At 41.1% G+C, this 15,942-nt stretch overlaps 1 protein-coding gene across 1 annotated transcript in view; it reads left to right on the top strand.

The window, feature by feature from the left end:
* Window positions 1–15,942, top strand: part of LOC102959849 (ubiquitin-conjugating enzyme E2 variant 1-like) — a 46,101-nt gene extending 30,159 nt beyond the window's left edge. The window contains exons 2-3 of the mRNA XM_042963646.1: window positions 6,834–6,864; window positions 15,402–15,942. Coding sequence (XP_042819580.1) covers window positions 6,834–6,864; window positions 15,402–15,851 — 481 coding nt within the window. The 3' untranslated portion in view covers window positions 15,852–15,942. The remainder of the gene's footprint in view (window positions 1–6,833; window positions 6,865–15,401) is intronic.

Here is a 15,942-nt window from a genome sequence, read left to right as displayed (position 1 = left end):
CGTCTCCACTGTACTAATTTCTTAACTTAGCACATCCATTCCAATGATTTCTTTGCCAGAAATTGGTAGAAACATTAAGAAGTACAAGGAATAATGTGCATTGCCAGACTTGAAAATGTCAATACACACTGAATATCTGTTACAGGTGACACAATAGAAATATGGCCAAAGGTCACGAACAGCAGATTGCAGAGGGAAAACAAATGCATGAAAACAGGTTCAGCCTCACTTATAATGATAAAAAATACAAATTAAAAGTGAACAGCATGCCATTCATAACAGCTGAAGGCCCACACTTTCGTGGAGATTTTGGAGAGGGATGCTCCTATAATTTGCCAGAGCACTGGAAATTGGTAGGATCGCTGTAGAGGCAATATATTGATATCTGTTAAAATTACCATCTTTGATCCATAAATTTGATCTTGTAAAAATGCTTGCATATGTGTCTGATGGCGTGCATACAATACTGTTCACTGCAGCATTATTTATAATATCAAAAGACAGGAAACCACTCAAATTCTTTTAGTTTGAGACAGTTGAAGTATAGTCACGCAAAGGAACACCACCTGGCTGGACAACAGAGTGAGGATGCTCTTCCTATACTGAAAGAAAAGAGTAAAAAAATAGGCAAGATGAAGAACAGTGTGTATAAAGTGCTGTATTTGACATTAAAATGTAAAACAAGGGGCGCCTGGGTGGCTCACTCGGTTAGGCGTCCAACTTCGGCTCAGGTCATGATCTTGCGGTTTGTGAGTTCGAGCCCCACGTCGGGCTCTGTGCTGACAGCTCGGAGCCTGGAGCCTGCTTCGGATTCTGTGTCTCCCTCTCTGTGTGCCCCTTCCCTGCTCGCACTCTGTCTCTGTCTGTCTCTCAGAAATAAATAAACATTAAAAAATTTTTTTAATAAAATGTAAAACAAATTTTCTATTTGACCTAACTTGTGCATGAACAAATAAAGAATATATAAGAATAAACTACAATGATGACCTGTGTTTTGGGGAAACGACGCTAGGGGAAGAAACAGGGGGAGGGAGGTTTTCCAGCATATTTTTGTATTTTTAATCATGTGAACATTACAAATTAAAACAATAAATGAAAATGTACCTAACAAGTCAGAGTTCTTAGAAATACGCATGAAGGAGTCTTGCTGGCAAAAGGAAGTGTTAGATGAAGGGTAGAAGAAACAGGACTGCTCCAGCCTTCCCCTGGAGGGGAGGGGAGTGGCCAGGAGAAGGAGGAGGGCTGCACAGAAGGGCACTCGTGCCAACCAAGGGAGGGGGTTTCCACTCATGAGAGCTGCTAGGGATGAAAGGATTCCAGCTCTTCCAGCCGGGAGCTCCCCGAAACCATGATGGAACAAATGCGGGGCCAGAGAAACTGAAGTTCAGTTGAGACTTGGTGGCTTTCCCACGGCCACGGTGACCTTCACCCAATGTAAGAAGCAGAGCCATGGTCCAAAATTCTGGGGCTAGTTCTGCCACTTTACGTCATGCTCTGTTTTTGACTCATTGTATAATTCGAGATGAAATCTATCACTTAATGTGAAAACTTGCTGAAGAACAAAACACATTTCATTTCGGTTTAATTAGTGTTAGTAAGTGTATTCGTCGTTGGCCTGTGCTTTCGGATTTGGCTTCAGAGGAAGGAGGATGAGCTGAATAGGCTCCTGAGTCTGAGGCAGGGCCAACTGCCAGAGAGGAAAAGGGCAGAGAAGCAGAGGCAGTCTTGGTCCACGTCACCTTTCAACCCCTGTGTACCTTCAAGTTCACCTAGAGGTAGGGAGGTGGAGAGAGGAGAGGCATTTACCACACTTGACTGCAAATACAGGTCATTTGCTTCACATGATCAGTAGAATTTTTGTTTTCTTTAAACCAGGAAGTTTTCAGAAGCAAATCCTTCATTTAACACATTATTCGATTCTCAAGTTAACCTAGCAAGATAGTTTCTGTATTATCTTCTTTTCTGAAATGAGAATAACAAGACTTTAAAGGTGAAGTAACTTGCTCAAAGTAATGTAGCAAGTCACGGAGCCAGTAGATGCCAGAGTAGAGATTCTCCACCAGATCTGTCTGACTCAAAAGAGTGCACTCTGTTCTAGACCCCACAAACCCGAATGGCATTGTGCGAGATCTCTGCGAAATAATAATGATAACAAGCATGACGACAATTTGCTCCTGGCTTTCCTTATTCACGTTCACATACTGTCCGCAGTCTTGAATTAGAGAAAGAACATTTTCTCCCCCTGGATATTTCTTTCCTAAGAACTGAAGAGAACAGAATGGAGAAGAGGCCAAGTAGAAATTTACAGTAGTTAATATGTACTCCTATCTAGAAGCTAAAAGCAATACTGTACATGCTAATGTTTCCCCAAACATTTAGCTTTATTAGGTTGACATCCTACTTGTATTACTGTCTTAACTGCTTCATACAAAATAAAAATTGCTTGCTTTTAAATATGTGTGCTCTCTTAAAACTTTAAAACCAGAGTTCTAAACTTGGAGATATTGAGGAAGATACATACTTTATTTTTTTTATTTTTTTGTGTGAGCTTTTATTTATTTTTTATTTTCTATTTTTTAAATATGAAATTTATTGTCAAATTGGTTCCCATACAACACCCAGTGCTCATCCCAAAAGGTGCCCTCCTCAATACCCATCACCCACCCTCCCCTCTCTCCCACCCCCCATCAACCCTCAGTTTGTTCTCAGTTTTTTTCTTTTTTTTCAATATATGAAATTTATTGTCAAATTGGTTTCCATACGACACCCAGTGCACCAAAAGGTGCCCTCCTCAATACCCATCATCCACCCTCCCTTCCCTCCCACCCTCCATCAACCCTCAGTTTGTTCTCAGTTTTTAAGAGTCTCTTACGCTTTGGCTCTCTCCCACTCTAACCTCTTTTTTTTTTCCTTCCCCTCCCCCATGGGTTTCTGTTAAGTTTCTCAGGATCCACATAAGAGTGAAAACAGTATCTGTCTTTCTCTGTATGGCTTATTTCACTTAGCACAACACTCTCCAGTTCCATCCATGTTGCTACAAAGGGCCATATTTCATTCTTTCTCATTGTCACGTAGTACTCCATTGTGTATATAAACCACAATTTCTTTATCCATTTATCAGCTGATGGACATTTAGGCTCTTTCCATAATCTGGCTATTGTTGAGAGTGCTGCTATAAACATTGGGGTACAAGTGCCCCTATGCATCAGCACTCGTGTATCCCTTGGGTAAATTCTTAGCAGTGCTATTGCTGGGTCATAGGGTAGGTCTATATTTAATTTTTTGAGGAACCTCCACACTGTTTTCCAGAGCGGCTGCACCAGTTTGCATTCCCACCAACAGTGCAAGAGGGTTCCCGTTTCTCCACATCCTCGCCAGCATCTAGTCTCGTGATTTGTTCATTTTAGCCACTCTTTCTGGCACAAGGTGGTATCTCACTGTGGTTTTGATTTGTATTTCCCTGATGAGGAGCGACGTTGAGCATCTTTTCATGTGCCTGTTGGCCATCCGGATGTCGTCTTTAGAGAAGTGTCTATTCATGTTCTCTGCCCACTTCTTCACTGGATTATTTGTTTTTCGGGTGTGGAGTTTGGTGAGCTCTTTATAGATTTTGGATACTAGCCCTTTGTCCGATAGGTCATTTGCAAATATCTTTTCCCATTCCGTTGGTTGCCTTTTAGTTTGGTTGATTGTTTCCTTTGCAGTGCAGAAGCTTTTTATCTGCATGAGGTCCCAATAGTTCATTTTTGCTCTTAATTCCCTTGCCTTTGGGGACGTGTCAAGTAAGAAATTTCTGCGGCTGAGGTCAGAGAGGTCTTTTCCTGCTTTCTCCTCTAGGGTTTTGATGGTTTCCTGTCTCACATTCAGGTCCTTTATCCATTTTGAGTTTGTTTTTGTGAATGGTGTGAGAAAGTGGTCTAGTTTCAACCTTCTGCATGTTGCTGTCCAGTTCTCCCAGCACCATTTGTTAAAGAGACTGTCTTTTTTCCATTGGATGTTCTTTCCTGTTTTGTCAAAGATGAGTTGGCCGTACGTTTGTGGGTCTAGTTCTGGGGTTTCTATTCTATTCCATTGGTCTATGTGTCTGTTTTTGTGCCAATACCATGCTGTCTTGATGATGACAGCTTTGTAGTAGAGGCTAAAGTCTGGGATTGTGATGCCTCCTGCTTTGGTCTTCTTCTTCAAAATTACTTTGGCTATTTGGGGCCTTTTGTGGTTCCATACAAATTTTAGGATTGCTTGTTCTAGCTTCGAGAAGAATGCTGGTGCAATTTTGATTGGGATTGAATGTGTAGATAGCTTTGGGTAGTATTGACATTTTAACAGTATTTATTCTTCCAATCCATGAGCATGGAATGTTTTTCCATTTCTTTATATCTTCTTCAATTTCCTTCATAAGCTTTCTATAGTTTTCAGCATACAGATCTTTTACATCTTTGGTTAGGTTTATTCCTAGGTATTTTATGCTTCTTGGTGCAATTGTGAATGGGATCAGTTTCTTTATTTGTCTTTCTGTTGCTTCATTATTAGTGTATAAGAATGCAACTGATTTCTGTACATTGATTTTGAAGAGACAAGTTTGGGGGCTCAGAGTAAAGATAAGCTCATTTGTACTCATAGGCTGGGTCATCTGAGTTATCCTTATCACATATACATGTCTGAGCTAAACAGATTATTAAATCAAAAAGCAGGTTACAAAATAACTAGTACCATCATAATTTCTATAAATTAAAATTCCTGTAAAATGTCTGAAAAGAATTGCACTAAAATGTTCACAGCAGTACTATCTGGGTAATAGAATTTCCATTCTCGTATTTTTGAATATTATTTTCTTTTATTAAACTTTACTTATTTTGAGAGAGAGAGCACACATGAGCAGGAGAGGGGCAGAGGGAGAGGGGGAGAGAGAGAATCCCAAGCAGGCTCCACACAGTCAGCCCAGAGCCCACCGTGGGACTTGAACTCACAAACCGTGAGATCATGACCTGAGCTGAAGTCGGGCGCCCCACTGACTGCACCACCCAGGCTCCCCTAAATATGGCTTCTTGTAGAGATTTGGCTTAAGATACTTATCACCTGCACTAAATGAAGCCCCATCTCCAGTGTGTATCAGAATCATCTGGAGGGCTTGTTAAAATACAGGGGTCATGGCTTCACCCCAGTGTTTCTGATCCACTAAGTCTTATAGTGGGGACTGAGTATTTGCATTGCTAACAATTTCTAGATGATTTTGATGCTTTTGGTCCTCGGACTCCACATTACAGCCCATGCCTCTGTTTCTTGATAGCCTTGGTAGACTGTTAACAGCTGAAGACATGGTCTCTTTGAGGTTACTGATCTCATATTTTCCCATAATACCTAGAGAGAAGTGAGCCTCTCAGGTGGGAGATAGTTGGTAAGGATAGTTTTTTTTTTTCTTTTTTCTATCACTGCCTTTTCACAGCAGCGGATTCAATGGTCTTTCTCCTTCTTAAAGAAGCTGGATGTAAAGACTCTAATACGCCAGGTGACAGTAACTGTCTCTTCAGGAAGATGATCCAACCCAAGTTTTGTTTCTGTAACCGTGTCTGTTCCTCATGCCTATGATCGTGTGACATCAAAACTGCAACCATAACAATATCCGATTGGATGAAGAATATGGTGTGAACACAGGGAAATCAAACTTGTGAAAGACAGAGGATTCCAAGGTGGAAGATGGCAGACGGTTCAGTAATCTCTTCTGTTGAGAAATGTAGATGTTTGGCAAATACAGAGACTTGGGAGTCATTCTTGGAATTGCCTTTGGCTGAAATGAGTCATTTAGCCCCAGTTTTCTCCCCTCTATCCAAGGACTGGATGTGGAGGGATAAAGGCTCAGACCCCTCACTCCACCCCTGAAGGGTCATCGCAGTCTCAGAGCCCCTTCCCCCACCCGGGTTTTGACCGAAGCCACACTGTGACTGCACAGCCCTTCGGCTTTTCCTCCGTTCCTCATCCTGCCTGCTCTTCTCACATGCGTTGAGCCCGTAGCACTCCCTACTAAACTCCTCACATGGCACTTTTTGTCTCAGAGTCCGCTTTCTCAGCACCTGACCTCCGAAAGCATAACACACAGACCTTCCATCTGGGGCCACAGAAAACGCAAACTCACATGCTATTGCCTTGGCCAGGTACAGATTCGCTTCCTAATATGTGCTAATATCTCATTCTGGCTCTTTAGGACTCCTTAAAATTTTTCACAGAAAGCCCTCAGAGTCCGATCTGTCTAAATCTATCTGCCCCTCCAGAGTAAAACTTTTATCACGTCCCAGACCACACTGTACAATGATGGGTTAGTTCTCTCTCAACTAAGGTATGACCTACTTCATGGTGGGGAAATGGCTTCTGAACTCTTTGCCTAGCACATTCCTGAACACATAAAGGGACAATCTAAATACTGAATGAGTAGGGAAATTTAAAGTGCAGCATTAACAGAGGGGGGCACCAGGGAGGCTCAGTTGGTTGAGTGTCTGACTCTTGATTTTGGCTCAGGTCATGACCCCAGGGTCACGGGATGGAGCCCTTCATCAGGCTCTGCGCTCAGTGCAGGGCCTGTTTGGGATTATCTCTGTCTCTCCCTCTGCCCCTCTCCCCTGCTTGTGTGTGCTCTCTCTCTCTCAAATAAAAATAAATAAGTAAATTTTTTTAAATGCAGCATTAACAGAGAAAGAGAGAGAGAGAGAGAGAGAGAGAGAGAGAGATAAGTACCATATCGTCATGGCCAGTTATACACGTAAGAAGACACTCTACCTACAGATGAGGAAGTCTTGTTAACGTGTCTGCTAAGAGGTCATATTCTTACTTTTGTTTTTCAGTTTCTCTACTCTTCCTGGATGGACAACTTGGGTAAGCGACTTCTTGCACTAAAAAATGAAGTATCTTTCTTTCTCTAATGACAGGGTGGTTTTTATCCTTGTATGGTAAGAGCACAATAAGACATGACATGTAGGACAGAAGTGCCGGTGGGAGCCCGTCTCCCAACTAATTGTTCTGCTCACCCGAGAAAATCCTTTCCTGAACCCGCTCTTCATGGCCCTTCAGTCGCTGTCTGCTGGTGACCATTAGTCACGCTTTCGACCGCCGAGTAATATAGAAACCACTGACACCAACTTGAGTGTTTCCTATTTTTGGTGCAGTTTAAGAAACACTTAATATAGCAGATATACATAAAACAATACATGAAAATAGTGTAAATGGCTCACTTTTATAGTTGTATGGTGTGTAACACTCCTCCCATTGTTGTATCCAAAAAGCGCTTGTCTTGTTACTGTCCAAAGTGGGTGGCCGCTGAATTAGTTTTTCCACCCACTATTAGTAGAGATTTGATGGAAAATGTCCTTATTTCTTTGGCTTGTACACTTGAAATATTATGGGTAAGCAGAAGATAGCCAGCATGTAGTATCTAGAAACAAGTAGCCAGAGTCACATGACAGTGATGCAGGGAAATGATCATAACACAAAAATGGTCCCCATGGTTTTACCTTCAATGCGAGAAGAATCCATCTTCTTGGAAGTATAGAAAGATGGTCAGACACGTTTTAGCCACTGAAGGTGGAGATGTGTACCTGTTGGGAAGGGTGGAGCAAGGTTTGAGGAGAACAAAGAACAAGGTTACCCTTGACCCATAAATCATGTGACTTTTTCTACGTAAGAGATCTAAGTGTACCTTGTTGTAGAAATTTATTCCAAGTTTCCATATTCGCCTTGTAATAAATATAATATTTCCCTGGGAGAAACTTGAATTATTCCAAATAACAGAAATTCATTTGGGCTCATGCCAGATGAACAAAGTGGTTACCAATGTGGATAAAAATATTTATGATCAAAAGGGAGTTAGTTTGAGAGTGCTAAAAATTGGATTCTTAGCTGGTATATTATTCAGTATAATGGACTTTTTGTAGTAACAGCTCCTCATTTATTCTCATTCCTTGGGAGGAAGGAAAGATGCTCAATGGAACTGGGAAGAAAATAAGCATATTTCCAGAGCAAATTATGGGATTACACGAGAAATGCCTTGAAGGACCCATTTGTGCCTACGGAGGGTTGGGGGAGAAAGAGGATGCATTCTCTGTGGGTGGGTGGGTTTCAGGAACTGAAATAAATAAACCAACAAAATTGTCCTCAAAATCCCTCTGGCTGGGCGGATTTCTTTTTTTTTTTTAACGTCTATTTATTTTTGAGACAGAGAGAGACAGAGCATGAACAGGGGAGGGGGCAGAGAGAGAGGGAGACACAGAATCCGAAACAGGCTCCAGGCTCTGAGCTGTCAGCACAGAGCCCGACGCGGGGCTCGAACTCATGGACCGTGAGATCATGACCTGAGCTGAAGTCGGACGCTCACCGACCGAGCCACCCAGGTGCCCCTGGCTGGGTGGATTTCTACCATGAGTTGAAATTAGAAGGGCAAAGAGAGGTGTTTGGATATTTCAGGGTTTCAGCCGTAGCCTTCTACAGGGAGATTGTCTCAGAAGATACACAATCAAGGGTCCTGGGCAGAAAGGATGTTAGAGATCTCCCCAGCAGATTCATCTCTAAGTTCTAGACACAAAGTTCCTTGGAGCACTTGGGCCCATATCTGAGGCCTCAGACATCAAAAACTACATGCATCTTATACACACATGGGTAGAGGGCTCAGTTCTGGAGGAAAGATTTCTTTCCCTAAAGCATCTCTCTCAGGTTGCTGTGTGCAACAAATGCCTGACATATTAAAAATAAACGAATACAACAAGAACAATAAAACGCCAACTGTCCTTCTCTTTCACATCATTTAGATACAGCATTTTAAGGGTCAGGCCAAAGGTGATCCTGGTGTCATCATCATGGCTTTATCAGAATTGACTTTCTATTCCCAAGCTGGGTAATGAGAATTGGACCAGGTTGTGAATTAACTTTCTTCTTCCTCAGAATGGGTTCTTAGGATGTTCCTTGTCATCTAATGTAAATGTGAGCCCACTCTAAGACCCCTGACGTAAACCCCTGCTGGTGTGAATCCAAAAGCAGTGCTATTTGAGGCTCAAATTAGTAGGTATCTTCCCTACTTAAGAAAAAATATAAAATATAATAATACAGTATGTACATATGTTGAGGCAATTCAGATGATGAATCAAATGCTCGATATACATCCAATAAACTGTGAAACTCAGACCTAATAAAAACATGTTTTTCGAGAGATAGATACACCCCTACCTGGGTCCTAACTCTGCTCCAGCCTCACTTGCTTCCTGGGCGGGGTTCAGACTTGAGGGTAGAATTTGGACAGGAAGGGGATCTTAACACTTCTGTACCAAATGAGAATTTTGCTTCTGTCACTCCCAGAGAATAGGAGGGACCTTCAGAGTCCCTCAGTAGCTGACGGAAGAGAGCCAGGCACTGACAAAAGACCAAGCCATCGTATCCTTCATGTGAGGTGCCAGCAGGTTTTCAGCCTCGCGGCACAGAGGATCTCCTGTTATTCGGGACGAGACCCGGATGGAGCAACTCCTCCCCTGGCTTCATCAGCAGGTGGACGTAGTAGGGGCGGGGGAGGAGAAAAAAGAAGTTCCCCTCCTGAGCAGTGAGGCACTAACAGTGGGAATTAAGAGAATTTCCCAAGGAATAAGCCTCTCTGTTGAAAGCAAAAGAATACAGCCCCTGGCCTGGGAGGATGTCAGGGTGAAATCAGCAGGTGCTATCTTTCCATGAAAAAACCTGTTGAAAATTTAAGAGAATAAGGAAAATTGAGGAAACGAAGAAGGAGACGCAGCGTCTCTCCATGTGGAAATGTTGAACATATCTGGTGCCCACACAAGCGATATGGTTTGGTAGCCCCTGGGTTGAAAAATGATACTTATTAATGCTAACTCAGAGGATCTAACACTCAGAGGATCTGTTCTCAAGAGCAGAGATCGAGCCACAGAAACTGGGGCCCATGCCACGTCCTCTGAACACAAGGGAACCAAGATGTTGCTATCTTTCCTCAAGCATCCTGAGCAGTGCCATTCCATGGTGCCTGTGGGTCAGAATCATCAGGAGACCCCCTACACCCTCCTCCCTCAACAACTCTTAAGTCCTGATTTGGTTTTGTATTTAAATATATTATACAAGCTATCGTCACACGCATTGAAATATTCATAGGAGCAAAACAAAAAGCAAATGCATGTGTATTCACAGCTTCTTCCTCTCAGGTACCCTGTAAGGAAGATTGTGCCTCTCTCTGCTTGGTCTGGGGGTCTTTTGTCATGCTCCATTGTATGCATATATAAAAGTGTAGAAAGTGATGCAGAAGTGGAATGATCTCCAGAAAACAATAGAAAGCAATTTTTATAATATATAGGAAGAAAATAATTGTGAGATGGATAGAAGAATGGATCCAGCAGAGCAGGGGCAGGGATCAGAAAAAAAGGCAAACATTCCATGTAGTTAGAGACGATTTGAGGAGAGATCCCCTCTTCAAATTTAGATTTAGAAAGAGAGGTAAAAGGAGGATCCTAAGGGGTTCCACGGTGCAGAGGCTGGGGGAATAGGGTGCAGGATGGGTGAGCAGAATCCAGATGGAAGAACCTGGGAAGGAGTTATGCTTTCCGATAATAATTTGAATTGAATTTTCATATATCTTGGCAAAAAAGGGTATTTTTTTTGTTGACACATATGTAACCTCTACTTAAAAAGAATTTTAGAAATTGGAATTTTTAAAGTTGATACTGGAACAAAAACAAATAAAATTGCTTTACGATCCCTGGCAGATACGTATAAGTGAGGACTGATAATAGAATAATGGTTGTTTTCGAAATAAATAAGGGAAGGTTGACTGATTCAATTAACGTTGTTGGGAAAATAGTCTCTTTGGGACAAAAAAAATGAGATTTCAAGTCTCCCATAATACGCAAAATGAAATTTGATGTTTAAGGGATAAAAGGAAATGAGCAGGTTGGCTGTAAAGGGAGATCATCTGGGTTTCGATAGCAGCTTTGACATACAGGGCTCTGTGGCCAGGAGCATGTCACTGCCTCTCTAAGACCACCCAGCTGTTACGTGAGTACAATAAAAGTTGCTAAATCACTGAACGGTTATGGATAGAAATATAAGAAAGGAGAAAAAGCCCTGTTAAATACGAGGGAAAAAACCATGTATGTAAAAAGCTTTAGGGGTGCCCAGGTGGCTCAGTCAGTTAGGCGTCTGACTCTTGATTTCGGCTCACGTCATGATCTCACAGTTGTGAGATCAAGCCCCACTTAAGATTCTCTCTCTCCCTCTCCCTCTGCCCCTCCTTGCCTCAAATTAAAAAAATAATAAAATCAAAATAAAATTTGAAAACAGTTTTTAATCTCCAGATGGGAGAGTTCTTCTGAGTGATATGAAAACCGAAGGCCAGAAAAGAAAAGAGCAACACAGTTTAATATGTGATTTTTTTTTTAAGTCGGCCCGATAAAGAACTATCAAGAAATTTAAAGATGTACGAAAACAAATCTTGAAACATATGACTGATGCTAACATTTTCAATATAAAAAGGACTCAGAAAAGTTTAACAACTCAGTGCCAATTACAAAAACAGATAGAGCTACAAGTAGATAATATACATATATCAAAAAACCAGCTTCCCTGGCGATCATTTATATAAATGAAAAATCGGATAAACAAGATGGCTTGGTGATGATTGGGGTAAGAGCACATACCTATACACAGTAGAAGTGTATAATTCTCAAACTTGGGTGATTAATTTGGTAAAATCTACCAAAATTTTTGAACCACTGAACCCAGAAAATGCAGTTCTAGATATTTATATTACAGAACTACACCTGTCCAAATGTGTGCCCAATTTTTTATTGCAGCATTATTTATATAAAAGATGATTGCAGCCATAATAATGTGCTGTTATAAAGGATTAGATAAGTAAACAATGGGCCCTCCATTTTATAGAATACTGTAATAGCCATTAAATTCACTTGGGTAAAGAATATTCACCTGCATCCAGACTCATGTTAAATAGTGATGAATAGATTGTTTTGAATTTTTGCCAGTACTTTGTTAGCCTTAAAAAATAAAACTAGGCGGCACTTGGGTGGCTCAGTCGGTTAAGCAGCCGACTTTGGCTCAGGTCATGATCTCGCGGTCCGTGAGTTCGAGCCCCGCTTCGGGCTCTGTGCTGACAGCTCAGAGCCTGGAGCCTGTTTCAGATTCTGTGTCTCCTCTCTCTGACCCTCCCCCGTTCATGCTCTGTCTCTCTCTGTCTCACAAATAAATAAACGTTAAAAAAAATAATAAAACTGATACATTTTTGCCAGCAATCGATGGGTTTGTTTGGGAATAGCACAGAATTGCAATCAGGCACAGCAAGGTATAGCAAAACAGTAGACAAGTTTGGAAAAAAAAAAAAAAGAGGAAATGTTTTTTATAGAGAAAAGTGGGAGAGTGGGGTTGCCGGGGAGGGTAGCTGTTATAAACAAAAAGTCCATTGGAGTAAACTAGGAGGTCAAAGTATAGTGGCTTCCCATTCGCTGAATTGTGACTGTCTCTCACTGGCTGGACTATTGCCAATAGTAAAGTAACATTGGCTCGCAAGGCCCATGTCTTCCGGTTGGATTCACAACTGACTTTGATTGGTAGGGCTGGCAAGGCAGGAGAGTTCCCCCTGCCCAACCTCCTGACTCCATTTTATTGAGGTTTCTTTTTATTAATTTTCACAAGTTGGTTTGAAAACCCATGTTACGGCTCACATTATTGATTGTGATAACTAGCTTATAAACAATGTGTACAAAAATGTTCCAACTGTCATTTTATTTAAATAGCAAATATATGTATGGGAATCTAGAATAAATAAATAATGCAAAACAAAGGGAAAAGGCAGGCTTTAAAATGATGATGTCAGGCTAACACCAGTTCTGTGTTGTTATTTACTGTCTAATCTGACTGCATCACACCATCCAATATAATTGGCTTTTAAGGGAATTGGGGGTAATTTTTCCCATCCTGGTTTTAATAACTTTATCACCTGGTATCACTTTGCTAAGAAGTAAGAAGCATATTTGAATGGCTGAATGCTGGTAAAAACAAAAGACAACAACAATGACAACAACAACAAAGCATTAGCTGTGGTCGTTAAGGATGAACATAGCCTGGTGCTACGTTAATTAACCAGATGCCGTAAGACGTATGAATACCTAGAATTACTTTGTTTTTTATGGACACACTGAGCAGCCTCTCTAGTGACTGATACTATTCTGTCCTCTAGTGGTTCGAATTGAAAATCCCTGCCTACATACATTCCGGGAAAATTGCTATAAGGTAGAAACTTTGTGAAATTCTCCCCTTAAAAGGAAAACAAACCAAAAATAAAAAAACAGCCTGGAAAACTTGATGTATATACATCGTCAAATAATCAGAGCAGAAATAATTTGATCTCACTGTAATTCAGATTTCCATTGTTTTGCCCATTACGTCATTCAAAAGTTTTCAGAACTACGACATTTCAACTCGATTTTAGGCATTCACAACCAATGGTGGAGTTCAATAGAGTCTTTTCCATGCCATTTTCTAAAGAGTACCATATCTTCAAGCCTTAAGAAAGTAACATTTTTTAAAGGCAGGAAAAAGGAACCATGTAACATACCCAAACACAAATAAAGCTGACAAAGTCTTAGTATTCTAAGTACTTTTTATACACTATTTCCTTGAAGACTCTAGGATCTTTGCCACTTTAGCTCAGTAGCTTTCATCTAGTTCACACACACACACACACACACACACACACATATACACAAGCACACATGTGTGAATGACACAGAATAGCTTCTGGATCAGTGAACCCAGATTCTCCCAGTGCTCGACACGTTTCAGCCAAGGTTATTTGTTGACCATCTGCACAGTCAGATGGCCATGACTACATCCCCTATTCTCCAGCACATTCTTTCTGCAGGTTGTTCTCCTATACGAAGCATTTTCTCACTTAGGATGGATGTGGCTATAAACACATGTGCTATTTCGTAGTGCTTCCTAAAATCTCAGCTTGTCTGAATATATTCCCATCTTTCTTTTGTGGATATGACCAAAGGAATAGTTTAAATAAGAAGCAATATAAGAATAAGATCGATGTACATCAGATGAGAACTCCCCAGGTCTGTGACTCAGACTGTGCTGTTTTATTATGCATAGTCTCCTTTTCTAGCTCCTGTCTATAAAAGCATATCCAACTGTTTACTGGGCCATGTTCCCAAAACTGTTACAATAAAAATGGGGTCTTATCATTCTTTGACTTATTTCAGCCAAAATCCGGTCAACAGCTTTGGGAGTATGGACAAGGAGGCTGGGGAGAAGGAAAGTATAATCACTATTGACTCATCTACTTTATCTTATTACATGGGGAAAGTGTAAGACTCAGAAATCAAAATATTCTTTAAATCAAAATTCAGCCATCAATAAGAAATTTTCTCTGTGTGAATTTTAATTTAAAAAAGTCAGTATTAACTCATAATTTACAATCCTTGCAAATTTTACTTCTTCCACCAGGCTTAAAGTTTACCCCATTTTTTTCTGTCATCCCCTCTGCCTACATGCATACACCTTCTTTGAGCTAATAATTACAAATTTACTTCAAGAAATATCTTACATTCTGTATGTATCAACACCAACCTTGGAAGGTCACCTTATTTTAGTTCAAGGAAAAAGATAAACATAGGGTTCTTCACCCTTGGGTGCTGGATCTCCTGCCCAGGGCACAGGTGAGCACGCCCAGCATGCCCTTGGTCTCCTGGATCCATTCTTCCTACCTCTTTGCCCAAAATGTTCCCTCCTGTCCAGTATAAAAGCCCAGTGGTTTGCTTTAGCTCCATTCCAGTTCTGCTTCCCTTTCTATACAATATATCATCCTTAGCACACAGGAAAAACAATCACACAAATGCAGGATTTTATTTAGAGAGAGTCCCTGAGATAAGAAATACAGTGAATGAATTTTCCCCTGTTAGTAATGTGTTTCTGTTGCTATCTAATAAGCTTTTTTCCCTTTTGTATTTTTTTATGTGCATGTGTTTTGTTTTTTGTGTTGTGTGGTTTTTTTTTTTTTTTTTTTTTTTTTTTTTTTTAGAGAGAGAGAGCGCGCGCGCACGTGCACAAGTGGGGAAGGGGCAAAGAGAGAGGAAGACACAGAATCCCAATCAGGCTCCAGGCTCTGAGCTGTCAGCATAGAACCTGACGCGGGGCTCGAACTCATGAGCTGTGAGATCATGACCTGAGCCGAAGTCAGATGCTTAACCAACAGAACCAGCGAGGTGCCCCCTCTTTCAATAAATCTTTTACCTCTGCATGATTTTGGTCATTTGGAAATTATTAGTTCACTGAATTATATCGTCCATCCAAATGTTGACACATTTCATTTTATAATTTTTAATGTTTTTTTTTTTTTTGAGAGACAGAGACAGGAGCGACAGCGACGCAAGATGGCAGCCACCACGGGCTCGGGAGTAAAAGTCCCTCGCAATTTTCGACGGTTGGAAGAACTGGAAGAAGGCCAGAAAGGAGTAGGAGATGGCACAGTTAGCTGGGGTCTAGAAGATGACGAAGACATGACACTTACAAGATGGACAGGGATGATAATTGGGCCTCCGAGAACAATTTATGAAAACCGAATATACAGCCTTAAAATAGAATGTGGACCTAAATACCCAGAAGCACCCCCCTTTGTAAGATTTGTAACAAAAATTAATATTAATGGAGCGGTGGACCCAAGAGCCATATCAGTGCTAGCAAAATGGCAGAATTCATATAGCATCAAAGTCATCCTGCAAGAGCTCCGGCACCTAATGATGTCTAAAGAAAACACGAAACTCCCTCAGCCGCCCGAAGGACAGTGTTACAGCAATTAATCAAAAAGAAAAACCACAGGCCCTCCCCCTACCCCCCTCCCATTCGATTTAAGCAGTCTTCATTTTCCACAGTAGTAAGTTTTCTAGATAC

The sequence above is a fragment of the Panthera tigris genome, chromosome D4 (assembly GCF_018350195.1).
Source record: "Panthera tigris isolate Pti1 chromosome D4, P.tigris_Pti1_mat1.1, whole genome shotgun sequence".
Taxonomy (NCBI): domain Eukaryota; kingdom Metazoa; phylum Chordata; class Mammalia; order Carnivora; family Felidae; genus Panthera; species Panthera tigris.
The sequence above is the reverse complement of the archived record's forward strand: the minus strand, read 5'-3'. Positions and strand labels throughout refer to the sequence as shown.